The sequence below is a fragment of the Schistocerca nitens genome, chromosome 2 (genome assembly GCF_023898315.1).
Source record: "Schistocerca nitens isolate TAMUIC-IGC-003100 chromosome 2, iqSchNite1.1, whole genome shotgun sequence".
Lineage (NCBI taxonomy): Eukaryota > Metazoa > Arthropoda > Insecta > Orthoptera > Acrididae > Schistocerca > Schistocerca nitens.
Window position 1 is genome coordinate 588,730,136 of NC_064615.1, and position 17,974 is coordinate 588,748,109.

Below are 17,974 nucleotides of genomic sequence, written 5' to 3' on the forward strand. Positions count from 1 at the left end.
AAATCTAAAAAGGCTTAAAATGTAGGTTTGCCTTTCCTTAACATATCTTCTAAGTTAACTCGTATCCAGATATTATAGCATCGTGCCAATGAAACCAGTACGTAAGAGTGTTCTATTTTTTCCGGTAGTGTACTTCTACGATACTTTTACTCGTACAATCACACGTAGTTTCTTGCATTATCCTGTCAACAAAATATTACTGAGATATGCATCTTTCTCTTGTAACTGCTGTAATAAGAGATTAAGTAAGTTTCATTTTCTGCGTACGAGTTTGGTAGATGAAGAAGAGAAGATATAAACTCTTAACGTCTCGTTCACGTCGACTATCTTCATAATCTCACCGGTCAAAATATTAGTAACCCCACTAAAAGGGTACACTAGTCGCTTTGGGGCGCTACAGATCATCTGGAACCCTGACCAGACGGTCATGTGATCACCCACAACTGTCGTAAGTGTTACTGTGCCAGTCGGTTGTATGGAATCAGCAGAGTAACATGGGTCAACGTGGAGAGTGACATATCACAGAAAGGGCTTATGATATTTGGATGTACCCATCATCACAACGTTAATGAAGTTGCCCCAGTTGAAAGTGTATCAGTGGGGTCTGTCCAACGCGTGTAGAAGGTATGGTGTACCACTCGCAGCGTAAAATCAATGATCATAAAAAGGCCATAATCGATAGGAACCAGAGACGAGTATCATGCCTTGTCAACGACAGTCGGCCTCAAACCTATCAGAAATGCTGCTGTCAGTCATCACTGGTCTATGTCAACCAATTTCCGAGCGAACATTGCGTAACAAAATGTGTGCGTTAGATTTTTGGAGTCGTGTACCCTGTAAAAGATGATTCTGCACAGTGGCAAATAAACCTACATGTCTTTACTGGGATAAATAACACAGAAACTGGATAGTATCTGATTGGAATCGTATAACGTGATCCGATAAGTCGCAATTTTGCTTTCTTGCGGATGACGTAAAGCGTGGTGTGCACCGAAGACCCGAAGAGGCGATTACACAGAGTGCGTGGGTGAGATGGGGTAGTTTATCCTGGAGGTGGTTCTGTGGTGGTTTGTGGGTGTTTCTCGTAGCATGAATTGGACCCTCTCATGCAGGTTACGATGGACATTAACCAGAAAGTTTATTTCAACAGTCCCTTTGACTACCTATTTCTTTAAATCTTCTACGTCTCCATAATATGTAGTGGACATTTATGTCTTCCAAGATGATAACAACCGTATTCACAACTGTACGCTTACGTTTCTAGTTTGATGAACCTTCGGACCACCTACCGTACTTCTACTGATCCGTTGAATCACCCGAGCTTATTCCCACGAAATATGTTTGCGTGAAACATAGTAGCCAACTTTCCCACAATTGGTGGTTCTGCAGGATCCAACAATGGCTTCAACTAGATACGGCATACCTGAAAAAATTGTGGGTTCCCTTCTTCGGTGAAATGAGGTCATTATCACGGCTAGATGTGATATCACACGGTCTTAGCGTGGTAGCTCCTGGGGGTACTTACCACCACAATTGTGGGAGAATGGTCAATGCAAAGGGCCGTGAAATATTAGTGACTAATCTCAGCTCTCACCTCGAAACTTTGAAGGAAAAATGGTAGGATAGCAGATGACGTTTTGAAATCTGATCTAAAAACAGAATTCGTTTATTTGTTTTGGAGGTTCCCATCTGAACAGAAGGATACTGTACTTTGTCCACTGCTCTTTGTAGCCATTGTGCTAGAGAATTGTAGCACTCAAGGTCTGTTCGGAACTGTTTTCTGCTGACGATGTTCTCATAGACCCGTGTCTTAAAATTTACTTTCTTGCTGGTATTTGTGCATGTAGAAGATTCATGTGAAGTTGCAAATCCATTCCATAACGCTAGTTTACCACATAATTCTCTTCGTCCTACGGTATGGACTATTTTATTTTTAACTGCTAACCTCCTCTCTTTCATTCCAATGCTATACACCGCACATCACTATTTAACAAGTCGGCGTAGCTTCATTAAAGATTCTGATTGATGTGACATGTTTCCCTGAAACTGAATGCTGAATTTGTAAGGTTTTCGTACAGACAATCTGTTTTCTGGAAGTTAACGTTCTCATTCACACTGAAGAGTAAGCTATACTCAGTTGTACAATTTCTCTGACCTTAATTACTGTAGTCAGTCATAAGAGGAGGACCAGTTTTACCTGTACTCTTGCCAAATATGCCCTCACTACGACTTTGGACGATAATGGCCAACATGGCCAATATAAAATAGGTAACAGAAGTTACTAAGATATATTTATTCCCTGTCAGATGGAGTTTGCGTATATCTTGAAGCACTGAACGTTATTCAGTAGGAGGGATATCTGAACCCCAGTTTAGGTTCTTTAGACAAATTCCCTATACTTCCTTCAACGAAGACGTTATCGGCTGGTGCCTCTGGCCCAGAGCAGCTGATCTAGTATTCGTTACTAACAACTTCACTGTCGACAAGGAGCTAAACCCTAACTTTGCGTTCTTTTTGTATTCTTCTGCAACTTCGACACCAATTATTGGCAAACCTGCATTTGTTGGGCCATGTTCGCCCCCTGTAAGTTAGTAATCATATTTTCATTGACAAACATAAGATATAAGTAGCCGCTAATGGCGGATGTAAGGCTGTGAGGATTTGTAGAGCACGTACTGACGAAAGGCAAAGGTCACGGGTTGGACTCCCAGTCCGGCGTACAGTTTCACTTTGCCAGGAAGTGCCATAAGGTGTATAAATACGTATTTATAATTTTCTTCCAGAATAATGAACCTGCCTTCATTCTTCCTTAGACGATAAAGGTAATAGGTTGTACCATTAAAATTGTATCCCCTGGCGTATTAAATGTTGAAGTCTGTATCTTCTGGTATTCCTGATGACTTTAGTGCCTTAAGCATATGTTGCCGCGTGTCACGCATTGAACTGAAGAGTTCCAATACAACCTTCTTTGAAGTTTTTCCTAGCGTTTAGGCAAGCTGTCTTCAGCTCCTTAACCTTTTGTTTTACTCCCTATAGTTGATTATGGATCCAAATTCACCCACAAAGCTAATGCTCCCATTTTTAGTTCTCCTAGCATCATATATTTTTTTAATATCAAGAAACAGTTCTTTTTTGCATCGATCTGTGTTCTCCTTTTTGTCTGTAACTGCTCACGTAATGTGTTATCGATGATTCATTATTTTTTGTGCCAATTTCTTTATTTTCAAACTGAAACGAATGTTATCACATTTAATCTACAATTCCTGTTTCTGTATAATAAAGGTTCACTTTGAGAATTAATACTATTTCATTTCTGTGTATTGAGTTAATTGACAATATGTATTTTTCGTTCTAGGAATTTCTTCCCTCTCTCTCTCTCTCTCTGTTTCCTTCTTTTTCTGCTCTTTAACATGCCGCTGTCGTTTGTTACTAATGATTTATTTCTCGATTTTCTTTATTTCGTCCGCGACTGTCGCAGTTTTCCAACTGGTCAATTTGAACTATGACACCCTGCTAGATACAGGCAACAGTATTCTGTCTTGAGAAGGCTGAGTCGGCCTCCTTCTCGTATCAGCGCTTAAATGTCTTACTGGCGTGTGAGTATTTCATATGGGTTGTCACAGAGTATAGATTATTTCGATAGCTATTTGTTTTTCTATCATCATGTCGACTGTACGTTTTTTACTTGTAGATGTAGACCTGAAGATGTCATCTGGCAACATGAAACCAGTCGTGTTCCAGTAACAGTTCATTTACAACATCGAGTTTACTATTTAAATGTTAGCTGTAAGTGCTACTAAAAACTGTGCTAATTTAAAACTGATCAGTCGCATGTGATAGCGGACATCACAGTTGGAAAGAGAACCAGAAGTCGTTTCTGAGAAGTAGACCTAAATATCGGCTTCAACACAGTCTTTTCCGTCTGTATTTTAACTGAATATCGTAGGACCATGTCCCGTTTATTTGAGATGTGCTTTCTTGAATAAACATTAATAAAATAATCCTCTATTCCTTCATATCAGTTACAGACCTAAGAATAGAACCGTTATTACTAAATTATTCGTTTAACTTTCATACTGTATTTCTGTGTATTTTATTAACTCTCAATCCTAGCCACTGCATAGACTATTTGACTAGAGGATCACATATTACTATTTTCAGCAAATTAGCTGCAGAACATGAAAGCAGACGTGTTTGGCTCGACCCTATGACTACGTCGAGTTATTCTTTTAAACACAACTGTACATAGTCCAAGACACAACTGGTTTGTGTGTATGGGATACTGTTTGGAAGAGCTGCTACACTAGCAGCATGCGTTACATAGCGTCGCCACCATAACATATTGTACCTTGTGTACGTTGTCCCACCGAAACCAACTAGCTGCAGCAAAATATTGTATTGTGATGTCACCGGAAGATATTCCAGAATGACAAGGAGAGCCTCTGCCAATGTAGCACTGTATGCTTCCGTCATCCGTAGATGAAGCCCTCGCTGCACCCGTCTTAGGGTGGCCGTGTGCCATACCAGGCGGAATCGGTGAGCAGGAGCACTTGCTGTAAAGTTCACAGTGACAATCAGCACTGCGTTGTGGTACAGTTTAACGGGCTCCAGGAATGAACTGACAATGAAGGCGCTGCCAATTTTGTGAATGATTTTGACAGTATTTAGGTAGACCATGCTTACATGAGCTGAGAAGTTTCTGCTGTTGTCGAGGAAAACTCCTAAATACCTACATACAGCACATTTCGTAATTTGGCAGTTATGTAATCTCGAAGTTTGGTTCCTGTTTAGAGATAGTTGGCCCTTGTGCAGCATTTACGTAGTTTTATTTGCATCTATTGTTAGTTTGTTGCTCCTGCACCACCCTTTCATCCTCGAGGCCATGTAGTTTATATTTTCTTCGGGCTTGTATCTGCATTCTCCAGAGAACAGCACCAAAATGTGATCAGTGAAAACCACAACTTTATCAGTCCCACCCAGCTATTCCAGTGACTGCTCCATTGTTAGGTCCCAAAATATTACGCCGTATATCGACCATGTAGGCAGACGTTCGTAATCTATTCTATTACTTTCTGTAGCGCTGCAAGTCATTTAACAGTGCGACCCTTATAGCTATCCATAAATCTCAAATAAAGGCGCTTTTGGATCCAAAGACTTTTTATGCGATTGAACATCGCATTTCACCACGAAGTATTGAATGTTCCTGCGATGCCAATCATAACTGCAGCACAGTTTTTATTTATTTATTTATTTACTGCTGTCTACAATTTGGAGAGCCTGATTAATGGCGTTATCTATCGATTTACCTTCGTGGAAGCGACACACATATGCTGAGACCCTGGATATCTCTGCGCTCTATGCTCTGGCATTAGCTATCAAAAGAGACAGTATGCTCTAACTAGAATAACAATGGGTCACTGTTGGAACCGCCCAACTACTAGAAATACCTGAGTCTAACAATGTCTAAGGACATGAAATGGAATGCTCACATAGGCTCAGTCATGGGTAAGTGAGGTACCGGACTTCGGTTTATCGGTAGAATACTACGAATATGCATTCAGTCTATAAAGGAGACTGCTTACATATCACTTGTCTGACTCACCCTATAACGTTGTTTAGGTTTGTAGGACCCATACCAAACAGGACTAACAGGGGATATTGAACGTATACAGAAAAGCGCAGCATAAATAGTCACAGTTTTTTTGACCCAGTCAAGAACTGGCTTTAAATGACGACCCTGCGAATATAGTGCAGCTTCCTACATATTCCTGTCACAGTGATCCTGAGGTCAAGGTTAATTACAGCACACACAGAGGCATTATCTGTGTTCCGTATCTGAATGGTATGGGGAAAAGCCCTAAATTGGGACGTACCCTCTGCCACGCACTTCACAGTGATTTGTGGAGAATAGATTTAGATGTAGGAAGAGAAAAGCTGATACCTGCAACCAGAACCAATGCGGAATGCTTGTGAAACACAGCGCCCGTACTTAGCACCAAAGCTGGAGAGAGGGCACATATGACCACCCCAAGCTGATTCTGAGACAAAGATGGTAGAGATAGCAAAGACGACCTCTGGCCAACATAAAGGCATAAACACAAATGCTGTCCTTGGCATGACCTATGGACACTGACAGACATGTCTGCTTTCGTCTATTACCATATAAAGTTGGCGTATTACGCTATGTGTCACAGTTAGCTGCAAAAATTTCAGGATCTACCCAGTCACTTAATAATATATCATTGCTTTCATACACAAGTGGGATGCAAGGACACAAATAATAAAGAGGCATAGTAGCTCCTCTCTCTTAAAAAGGCAGGCTGGTGACTTATGCTCAACTATAGGTAATGAACATGTTGTGAGCCTTTCTGTTATGGAGCGATTCTAACGAGGCCATTTCAGTGTATAATTCTGTCTGAAGGTCTAACTTTAAACTAGTTCTATCTGAAAATAACCGTTGATAGGATGCAGCTACCACTGGTTATATTACTTTTTCGTTCTCCACATATCTGTAAATTCAAGCAGTCATGCTTTCTTGCCATATCACAGAAAAATGTTGTCAATGTTCTAGGACAGGGTAGTCAATATGATGGCAGCCAAGAAGTGGACAGTAGAGGAGGTATTCAGGTGGACTCCTGTACGCTTCGCAGAGGAGACTGGCTCCTGGGAATGGATCGAGAAAATGCTGCAAAGTGGCATGTCTGCAAAGGATCTCACTGTCACTACGAGAAGGCTGTCCATCGCAGAGACCGGAGTTTCCCTGATGCGCGACGTCTGCTCAGCAGGCCACCTGCAGCTGCTGACGCTGGCGTTGTCGGTGGACGCGAAGCTGGCATCGGCGCGTCTGGACAGCTGTGGGTCGACCCCCCTGCACGTGGCGGCGGCCAACAGGCGCGACGCGGCGGTACGGCTGCTGCTGGAAGCGGGCGCCGACTGCGAGGTGAGAGACGGCCGCGGGCGCACGCCCCTCCACGCCGCCGCCGCCAGTGGCAGCGTCCACGCCCTCCGGCTACTCCTGGATGCCGGCGGCGACCCGGAGAGCCGGGACTCTGAAGGAAACACGGCGGTGCACCTCGCCTGCGAAGAAGGCCACACGAGCGTCCTGATGGCGCTGTACAAGAGGGGCGTGTCCCGCAGTCTAGTCAAGATGCAGCTGCTCTTGTCGGGCGAAAGTGGCAACGTAGAGGGAGTACGACTCGCGCTGAAGCATACGTCTAGCTGGGGCGGCGCGTGGAGCGAGCTGCACACCGTGGCCATCAAGGGTAGTGGCACGGCAGTGAGGACTCTACTGGCTGCAGGCTTGGACCCGAACGCCCGCGACGCCAACGGCGACACCCCGCTGCACGCCGTGGCGGCCGCGGGCTGCCCGGGGTCGGCTGAGGCGCTGGTGGAGGCCGGCGCAGACGTGGACGCGGCCGACTCGAGCGGTTCGACGCCGCTGCACTACGCGGTGCGCACTGGAAACCTGGGGGTGACGCGCGTGCTGCTGGCCGCGGGCGCCGACGTGGAGGCTCGCGACGCCGAGGGCGACACGCCGCTGCTGCGCGCCGCCGCCAGGGGCTGCGCCGACGCCGTGGCCGCACTCGTCGCCGCCGGCGCCAGGACCGACGCCACTGACGCCGCCGGCAGGACCGCCGCACAGGTGGCCAGGCTGCTCGGCCACAACGGGCTCATCAGCGGCCTGCTGGACCGCGTACACAACAGCCACATGGCAGAAGGAATACCCGTTGCGGCGATTCCGCGTTAAGCAGGTCTCGCGGAAGTCATCTGCGTAGCTCCTTAGGAGGGCAAACTGTTACGATTCTATTATACATATTACTAGCTACAGAGGCGTTTCACTTAGTGCAGTCTTTAAATCTGTTATGCGGCAAATAAATACGCTAAAAAATTTTCCTAATGGGGCGAAATCGGTAGACGTGATGTACTCTACTGACACGGAAATAGCATAATTACAATTTCAGAATAACTGAGCATATCAATAACACGCCGATCCATATCTGGTTCTTTTGTAAACAGTTATACAGCTTTGTATTGGATTGATACAGTTGCTCCATGTCCTCCTGAGGGTCACCGTGCCAAATTCTGTCCAACTAGCGCCTTACATCGTCAAAATCCCGAGCTGGTTTAGCACCCTCACCATAAGGCTCCAAACCTTCACAACTTGGGAAATGTGACCTCAGGACGGTTTGCCATGTAGGACAACAGAATAGGGCGTACAATGTCGTGGACTCACTGCTGTGCTCTAACGGTGTCACAGATGTCAGCCAAAGGAGTCTTGCTATGGAAATGGAAATGTCGTGTGGCTAGGGCCTCCCGTCGGGTAGACCAGTCGCCTGGTGCAAGTCTTTCAAGTTGACGCCACTTCGGCGACTTTTCAGTAGATGGGGATAAAACGCTGATGAGAAGCACAACACAACAACCAGTCCCTGAGCGGAGAAAATCTCTGACCCAGCCGGGAATCGAACCCGGGCCGTTAAGTATGACATTCTGTGGCGCTGACCACTCAGCTACTAGGGGCAGAGAGTGTTGCTATGAAAAGAAAAGAAAAGAAAAGAAAAGAAAAGAAAAGAAAAATTGGCACCCCGGGCCATCGCTTTTGCTTGTTGAGCTGTATGGCGTGCGACAATAAAGTGGTATCCCATCGTTATCTGGGACGTCTTCAAACATGTCATCGGCCTGGAGTCTTATTGGCTGGCGTAGAATTATCTTCAGTGATGAGAAACACTTAGAATTGCGGCCCAATGACCATCAAAGACGTGTGTGGAGATGTCCCAGAGTGTAGTTTGATACCGACTTCACTGTCGCCTGTCATATGGCCTCACAAGCATTTCTTTTCATAGCAGGACCCCTTTGGTTGTCATCTGTAGTACACTCGCAGCACAGCAACGATGTTGAACGTCCCGTTTTGTCGCCTTTCATGGCAAGCCGTTCTGGGCTTATATTTCAGCAAGATACGCTCGGCCACACCCTATGTTGCCCAGCAAGGTCGCTAGATCTCTCCCTAACTGAGAAAATCTGTAGCATTATGGGCAAGACCCACCAGCCAACTCGTAATTTTGACGGTCTAATGCTCCAGTTGGATAGAATTTGGCACGATATCCCTTGAAAGCACACCCAACAACTCTATCAATCAAGGCAAGGCGAATAAGAGCACGTGTAAGGACCAGAGATGACCATCGCGCCATTGACACCCTCAATTTGTGTAGTTCTTTCTCTTGAATAAATCATCCAGTTTTTCTGACATTTTTGTCATTTGTTTGTTTCTACGTATACATCACATCTGCCGATTTCTGTCAGATTCTGGTGACAAACTTTATCAGTGAAATGAAACAGGGAAGCTAAATAATAAGTCTGACAAAGAAGTTAAAGATTTAAAACCAGTTAAGGGAGTAAAATTCTGGAGCTCGATGGAAAATGAATACTATGAAAAAGTGGAATGATATAAAAATGTATCAGAAGAATTGAAAACTATAATGGGACAAATAGAACAGATAACAGAAATTAAGAATATATTCTCTGATACCTGAATTGGAAGAAAAAAGTTGTCATATGTTGGCAGCAGTGTGATGCTTGTCAGGTTGCGACGAACATGATCTAGCTGAAATTATACAAAATTTTGGGCATGTAGTGACCTAAGAAAAACACTCCGGATAGGGAAGATCACGAGCTCAGCTCACGAACCTAATCGAAAATTGGAGGAGGACTTTTAATGGCAGAGACCATATGTGATAACAGGGAGCTCACAAAAATCATCTGGAGATTTCTTCCACTGCCAGATTAAGGATCCTTCCAGGATTCCGTATACATAAAATCTTCTGTTTAACATATCCCATTGTGGCATGGCTGTATTTTTGACGTAATTTACCCTTTTGTATCATGTCATCATCTATGTAGTTTCTTGTCATGTGGAATCCAGAAAGGATCTGGAGCCTACTATCTGTTATTCGGTTATTGTCCATTTCCAATTTAACTTCATACTACACCACACACACCTCTTCTGTATCTATGTATTTGTCTTTCTTTAACTGGTTAAGCTGGTACAGTTATTAAGGAATTGGAGGTATTCAGAAGGAATGTCCTTCAAATCATGATTTAGGTTTGCCATGAGTTCCATAAAGTCATTTCATCGACTCCTCATGTAGTCTGTTCAGTACAGTCAAGTAGAGTCGTTACACATTTACCTGGCGTTGATATGGTTGTAAGTTTTTAATAAATCTATTGTTGACAGTACAGCATAATTCCACTTTGTGGCACCTTATTTATTCTCATTGCTTCCAACATACTTCTTTGCTTTGTAATTTGGGAACTGTCCAATTTTAAAGAATTTGGGTTCACTGACGATTCATGTTTAATTATAATATTCCGTTTATAGAATGAAATAAAAAACACTCTTTCTTGTTTATTTCTTTCAGCCCGGAACATATACTTGAATTCAAGACCTCTTTGCTGTTCCCTTTTTGTTAATATATGTTTTTTTCGGTCTGTGATCTTACTGTAGCCTCTTTCAATCCTGCTCTAGTATTTGCCACATAGATATCTCGCCGTCCTATTAATGTTCATTAGATAAATAACTAAAATAACTTCAGTCACAAAGCAAAGGAGTTTGAGAGGGATTTCTTTGATTTACGATTCTTATCCTGCTAAGTTCAATCAATTAGAAACCTCTCACTACTACGCAGAAAATAGTTTTGGTGAAGGGATTTATCTAACGCATGCTTCAATTATCATATTTCTAAATCCATTACGTTACTGAACTGATGTTGTGGTCTTTCTAGCCAGTTTCATTAATAATCTGTGAGCTGCTATCACAATCCCAACGAAAGAGATACGTTTGATCCTAAGGAGTCCATGTAACTGTTCAACGACAAACCACGAAATTATCTAAGAAAATTAATTCAACGGAACAACCTTTGTAAGTAGGAACCAGAGAGTTTGGTCCAGACTGATTTCCATGTATTTGTCGAAATATTGAAGTAATTTTCAACGAGCCAGAGGTTTTGTACTTACCTTTAAGTATCAGAGAGTAGTTAGGATGCGAAACGTATTTGTAAAGCTTTTCAAAGCTACCAATGTCCGTGATTTCCTCTATGGAAGTCTAGACGGTTTATAAGAAAAAATATTTGTGAACTAACTGAGACATATTATTTCATCATTTTTATTGACTTAACTGTGGGTTTTTGGCTAAACATATTGATTATTACACAAGGCAAAAAACTTTTGACGAAATTACACTGCTTTTTCGTTTCACTGAACACATTTCCTTTGTTGTAAGTCAGTTTCATTGTGGTAGTGGGGTTTGACACCTAGGTTGCGTGAAATAAAAAGTTATGAAATGTAGGTAAAAGAGTGATTGTTATGTTAGATAATATTTTGCATGAAGTGATGACCAACTAAGCAAGTTGCCTGTGCATTTAGCACGCTGGGCGCAGCTGGGAAGACGGGGTTGTCAACCATATCTAAGAAATATTCTTCAGCGACAATGGAAACTATTGTTTTGGAAGTCTGGTGTGACTGTCACATTTTGAAACCAGATTAGATAAATGTCGATATCATGGCTCATTTAGTCCTAAGTCAGATACTGGAACTTGTTACCATAGATATGGCACAAATTACGTTCCTTCTAACTTCAGTTCATGTGGCGATTTGCTGAGGAAGAGAGTATCTCGTCACAGAAACATATTATTGTTCAAAATCTAGGATGAACAAATGTACATGAGAGGTGAGTACCTAAAGCAGTTATAAATACAGGAACTAGAAGAAACGAATGTCCAGGTTAAACCCTCATTAACATCCACACTTTGTTTCAGAGTAAAACAATTCCTTTTAGTAGTTACACATTATTTCGTTTCTTGTAATACAAGTCAAGAGCCGCAGTGTGGATATAATAAAATAAGTGAAAGTGTTACATCAATCGTTCTATGACTTAATTGCAATCAGTAACTACTTCGAACATGTCAGTGCATTTGTAGAGTACTAACAACGATAGTCGATAGTATGAATCTGGCAGAAATAGAGCTAACGGTTTAAGACCTTTCCAATAACATACCTGGAATCTATTCCTTACAGCTATCATCCTATCTTGAATATTTAAAAATTTCAGTAGGTACAGCTGAAGAAATAATAAGATGAATTTGAATTACAATACGTAAATATGTAAGATTAAAACAAAATGTAAACTACGAAGTAATTAAAGTCGTAGATAATCTTATTTCCACTTTTATTGTTCTCGTATTTCCTGTTACGTTTCACTTTACAGCTGTACATTAGTATGACTCCATACACTGCTGCAGACGGTTAACACATCTTATGTTGCATTAATTGAACTGTGGCAGCTCGAAAATGTGTGCCTCCATCAAGTTTAGCCAACCCAAGTCAGCAGCTATGCTATTTTAGGAGTATCACACAAATACACACTTTTGTACAGATAAACTTTGCGGTAAACATTTGTCAAAACAAGGATTTCGATGGTTACGTTGAGAGTTACTCGCACCATCAGAACACCAAAAGCAAACGTTCGAACTAAATTTCCCTTTACCAAGTATTTTTCATGTATTTAGTACTTATTTATTGGGAATTCTCGTATCTCGTACTATACAAGTTATAAGAACGTACTTCAAGGCCTTTGTGGTGCACCGCTAAAAGATTTTCTTTCTCTTGCACAGTATTAAAGTTTCTGCCAACCAACAACATTTTCGGTCTTGTTCCAACAACGTAATTTTTTCGAGGTCTCGCCATTACTGTGTACATTGGTTTCGCAATAATGACTGGTAGAGGTTATCATCCTCATCAAAGAAAATCACACACACACTCACACACACACACACACACACACACACACACACACACACACACACACACACACACACACACATTCACACACATCCAATCTGTGGCCATGTATGCATGCATACATAGGTATGTATACGGGGTGTTACTAAAAGGTACGGCCAAACTTTCAGGAAACATTCCTCACACACAAATAAAGAAAAGATGTTATGTGGACATGTGTCCAGAAACGCTTAATTTCCATGTTAGAGTTCATTTTAGTTTCTTCCACCTACGCTCAATGGAACACGTTATCATGATTTCATACGGGATACGCTACCTGTGCTGCTAGAACATGTGCCTTTACAAGTACGACACAACATGTGGTTCATGCACGATGGAGCTCCTGCACATTTCAGTCGAAGTGTTCGTACGCTTCTCAACAACAGATTCGGTGACCGATGGATTGGTAGAGGCGGACCAATTCCATGGCCTCCGCGCTCTCCTGAACTCAACCCTCTTGACTTTCATTTATGGGGCATTTGAAAGCTCTTGCCTATGCAACCCCGGTACCAAATGTAGAGACTCTTCGTGCCCGTATTGTGGACGGCTGTGATACAATACGCCATTCTCCAGGGCTGCATCAGTGCATCAGGGATTCCATGCGACGGAGGGTGGATGCATGTATCCTCGCTAACGGAGGACATTTTGAACATTTCCTGTAACAAAGTGTTTGAAGTCACGCTGGTACGTTCTGTTGCTGTGTGTTTCCATTCCATGATTAATGTGATTTGAAGAGAAGTAATAAAATGAGCTCTAACATGTAAAGTAAGCGTTTCCGGACACATGTCCACATAAAATATTTTCTTTCTTTGTGTGTGAGGAATGTTTCCTGAAAGTTTGGCCATACCTTTTTGTAACACCCTGTATACATACACTTTAGAACTGCTTATCTCCTATTACTAATCCGAAATTACTGTGAAACCAGAGTGGCTAAATACACTCCTGGAAATTGAAATACGAACACCGTGAATTCATTGTCCCAGGAAGGGGAAACTTTATTGACACATTCCTGGGGTCAGATACATCACATGATCACACTGACAGAACCACAGGCACATAGACACAGGCAACAGAGCATGCACAATGTCGGCACTAGTACAGTGTATATCCACCTTTCGCAGAAATGCAGGCTGCTATTCTCCCATGGAGACGATCGTAGAGATGCTGGATGTAGTCCTGTGGAACGGCTTGCCATGCCATTTCCACCTGGCGCCTCAGTTGGACCAGCGTTCGTGCTGGACGTGCAGACCGCGTGAGACGACGCTTCATCCAGTCCCAAACATGCTCAATGGGGGACAGATCCGGAGATCTTGCTGGCCAGGGTAGTTGACTTACACCTTCTAGAGCACGTTGGGTGGCACGGGATACATGCGGACGTGCATTGTCCTGTTGGAACAGCAAGTTCCCTTGCCGGTCTAGGAATGGTAGAACGATGGGTTCGATGACGGTTTGGATGTACCGTGCACTATTCAGTGTCCCCTCGACGATCACCAGTGGTGTACGGCCAGTGTAGGAGATCGCTCCCCACACCATGATGCCGGGTGTTGGCCCTGTGTGCCTCGGTCGTATGCAGTCCTGATTGTGGCGCTCACCTGCACGGCGCCAAACACGCATACGACCATCATTGGCACCAAGGCAGAAGCGACTCTCATCGCTGAAGACGACACGTCTCCATTCGTCCCTCCATTCACGCCTGTCGCGCCACCACTGGAGGCGGGCTGCACGATGTTGGGGCGTGAGCGGAAGACGGCCTAACGGTGTGCGGGACCGTAGCCCAGCTTCATGGAGACGGTTGCGAATGGTCCTCGCCGATACCCCAGGAGCAACAGTGTCCCTAATTTGCTGGGAAGTGGCGGTGCGGTCCCCTACGGCACTGCGTAGGATCCTACGGTCTTGGCGTGCATCCGTGCGTCGCTGCGGTCCGGTCCCAGGTCGACGGGCACGTGCACCTTCCGCCGACCACTGGCGACAACATCGATGTACTGTGGAGACCTCACGCCCCAAGTGTTGAGCAATTCGGCGGTACGTCCACCCGGCCTCCCGCATGCCCACTATACGCCATCGCTCAAAGTCCGTCAACTGCACATACGGTTCACGTCCACGCTGTCGCGGCATGCTACCAGTGGTAAAGACTGCGATGGAGCTCCGTATGCCACGGCGAACTGGCTGACACTGACGGCGGCGGTGCACAAATGCTGCGCAGCTAGCGCCATTCGACGGCCAACGCCGCGGTTCCTGGTGTGTCCGCTGTGCCGTGCGTGTGATCATTGCTTGTACAGCCCTCTCGCAGTGTCCGGAGCAAGTATGGTGGGTCCGACACACCGGTGTCAATGTGTTCTTTTTTCCATTTCCAGGAGTGTAGATAGGCATCGAGTTCACATGGACTACAATAGTTACCGAAGAAAATTTATAGTAACCACTTACTATTAAAGCTTTAAGATTTGTGGTACTCAATTGGTGCAGCATGTTTTTACATCCGTATTTGGAAGATACATATGCGGTTCAACACTATATAAGTATATAATATCCCGCCATCGTTTCCCACTTCATTCCCCATTTTCGTACTATAGTGTGTGAGTATTCGCAGTTTGTATAAGAAACCAGTGTACTCAGACTTTCCACAAATGATACACGTGTGAAGTATACCACAACCAACGAAATTCAATTTTTGTAAATTTAAGGAATTCCGTTTAAGATAAGGAGACATTTTATGCAACAGTGTTTAGGGAACACCAAAACGGATCACCATTGGCGTCTTTGCGTCAACTTAAGTCTTTATGTTCTCAGTGCAAGCAGTGCACTAGTTCGCAGAAGGCACTGTGTGTGAAATGTGAAATATCAACAACACAGTATGAGAACTGTATAGTGAGAACTGTTAGTGAAGCCACTCATATATCAGCTGATGAGGCAAACTCTTACAGGACAAAAAGTAACATACCTGAGCCGTAAAGAAGAAGAAGAATACACTTTACTTTGCCTGTATGGACTAGTATATCACAAACAACACACTATTCAAAATTATCACATTACTCTTTGTAGACTTGTTTCGTGTTTTAAATTTTAGCATGTAAATCTATTACAATACTTGTTGGACTGCTGTTCACTGCGATTTTAAGTTCGATCACCGTGGCATTTGTTGTCCGTCAGATTTTTACCCTAAAGACTACAGTTTTCTTTCCTTTAATGGCCACATGTACCAAACGAATCTCGTCTGTTACTATAGAGAACTCAACCAAACGAAGAGTTGGGCTTATGAATATATTATTCAACGTGAAAGGTTAATTCATTTAGCAACCGGGGGCACAGTACAAGAATAGAAGAATGTAAAAATAACAGTGTATTGCACACATTAGAGAAATTATACATTGTAGGACGCACAGAAACGAAATATTGTCACAGGACCAGTAATCACATGCGTTAGATTGTGTTAAATCTGTTAAAAGAGCTTTCGCAAATTGATGTAAATAGTTAAAATCTTCGCACTGCAATAAAGATTAAATCTATTAAAATTTCAATCGCGAATTTCTACGCACATAAGAAAAAAAAATTTGGATCACCTCGGTTCCGAGAGTTCCGCAAACTGTACAGAAAATTGGAATAGAGATCAACATAACCATCATTTCCGCCCTATTTTTGCTAATGAAAACCACACATTGCATGTTGTACCACCATACATCGAGGCGTTCAGAGGTGTGATCCAGACTGCTGTACACACAGGTACCTCTAATACCCAGTAGCACGTCCTCTGGAATTGATGCATGCCTCTATTCGTCGTGGCATACTATCCACAAGTTTATCAAGGCACTGTTGGTCCAGACTGTCCCACTCCTCAACTGCGATTCGGCGTAGATCCCTCAGATTGGTTGATGGGTCACGTCGTACACAAACAAACCTTTTCAATCTATCCCAGGCATGTTCGATAGGGTTTATGTCTGGAGAACATGCTGCCCACTCTAGTCGAGCGATGTCGTTATCCTGAAGGAATTCATTCACAAGATGTGCATCATGGGGGCGCGAATTGTTGTCCATGAATACCTCGCCAGTATGCTGCCGATATGGTTGCACTATCGATAGGAGGATGGCATTCACGTATCGTACAGCCATTACGACCCCTTCCATGATCACCAGCGGCGTACGTCGGCCCCACCTTGCTGCACTCGCTGGACAGTGTGTCTAAGGCGTTCAGCCTGACCGGGTTGCCTCCAAACACGTCTTCGACGATTGTCTGGTTGAAGACATACGTGACGCTCATCGATGAAGAGAATGTGAAGCCGATCCTGAGCGGTCCATTGGGCATGTTCTTGGGCCCATCTGTACCGCGCTGCATGGTGTCGTGGTTCATGGACCTCGCCATGAACGTCGGGGGTGAAACTGCGCATCACGCAACCTATTGTGCACAGTTTGAGTCGTAACACGACGTCCTGTGGCTGCACGAAAACGTTATTCAACATGGTAGCCGTCATCCACTGTAGTAGTAGGCCTTGGGCGGCTTGAGCGAGGCGTGTCATCGACAGTTACTGTCTCTCTGTGTCTCCTCCATGTCCGAACATCATCACTTTCGTTCACGCCGAGATGCCTGGACACTTCCCTTGTTGAAAACCCTTACTGGCACAAAATAACAATGCGGACTCGATCTAACAGCGGTATTGACAATCTAGGCATGGTTGTACTACAGACAACACGAGCCGTGTGCCTCCTTCCTGGTGGAACGCCTGGAACTGATCGGCTGTCGAACTCATCCGTCTAATAGACGCTGCTCATACATGGTTGTTTACATCTTTGGGCGGGTTTAGTGACGTCTCTAAACAGTCAGAGAGACTGTGTCTGTGATACAATATCCACAGTCAATGTCTGTCTTCTGGGGTGTATGGAAAAATTTCATATCTGTTTCGTAATTCTTACTTCTCAGCTTGTTGTGTCAGCTGTACACGTCATGACTTCTGTTTCTTACCTTGTTCTTCCGTTATGCACAAATTATATGCAATCTTCTTCTTCGTTGGTGATCTGTGTCATATGATTTAGTTCCAATAATTATCGATGTTAAAATGTTTCCTTGTGTTGCATGTTTTAAATTGACAGAATTATCTGGGTCACTCCGCATTTCGGAGAAATTACCAGACGTAAACGTGTGTGTGAGATAACCGAC

The 17,974-nt window shown here is 43.7% G+C and overlaps 1 protein-coding gene across 1 annotated transcript; it reads left to right on the forward strand.

Moving 5' to 3' along the window:
- Window positions 1–6,586: 6,586 nt before the first annotated feature.
- LOC126235179 (uncharacterized) lies at window positions 6,587–15,777 on the forward strand. The gene is made up of 2 exons (XM_049943910.1): window positions 6,587–7,510; window positions 15,616–15,777. The coding sequence occupies exons 1-2, from the start codon at window positions 6,587–6,589 to the stop codon at window positions 15,775–15,777; spliced, it is 1,086 nt and encodes a 361-aa protein (XP_049799867.1).
- The last annotated feature ends 2,197 nt before the right edge of the window (window positions 15,778–17,974 follow it).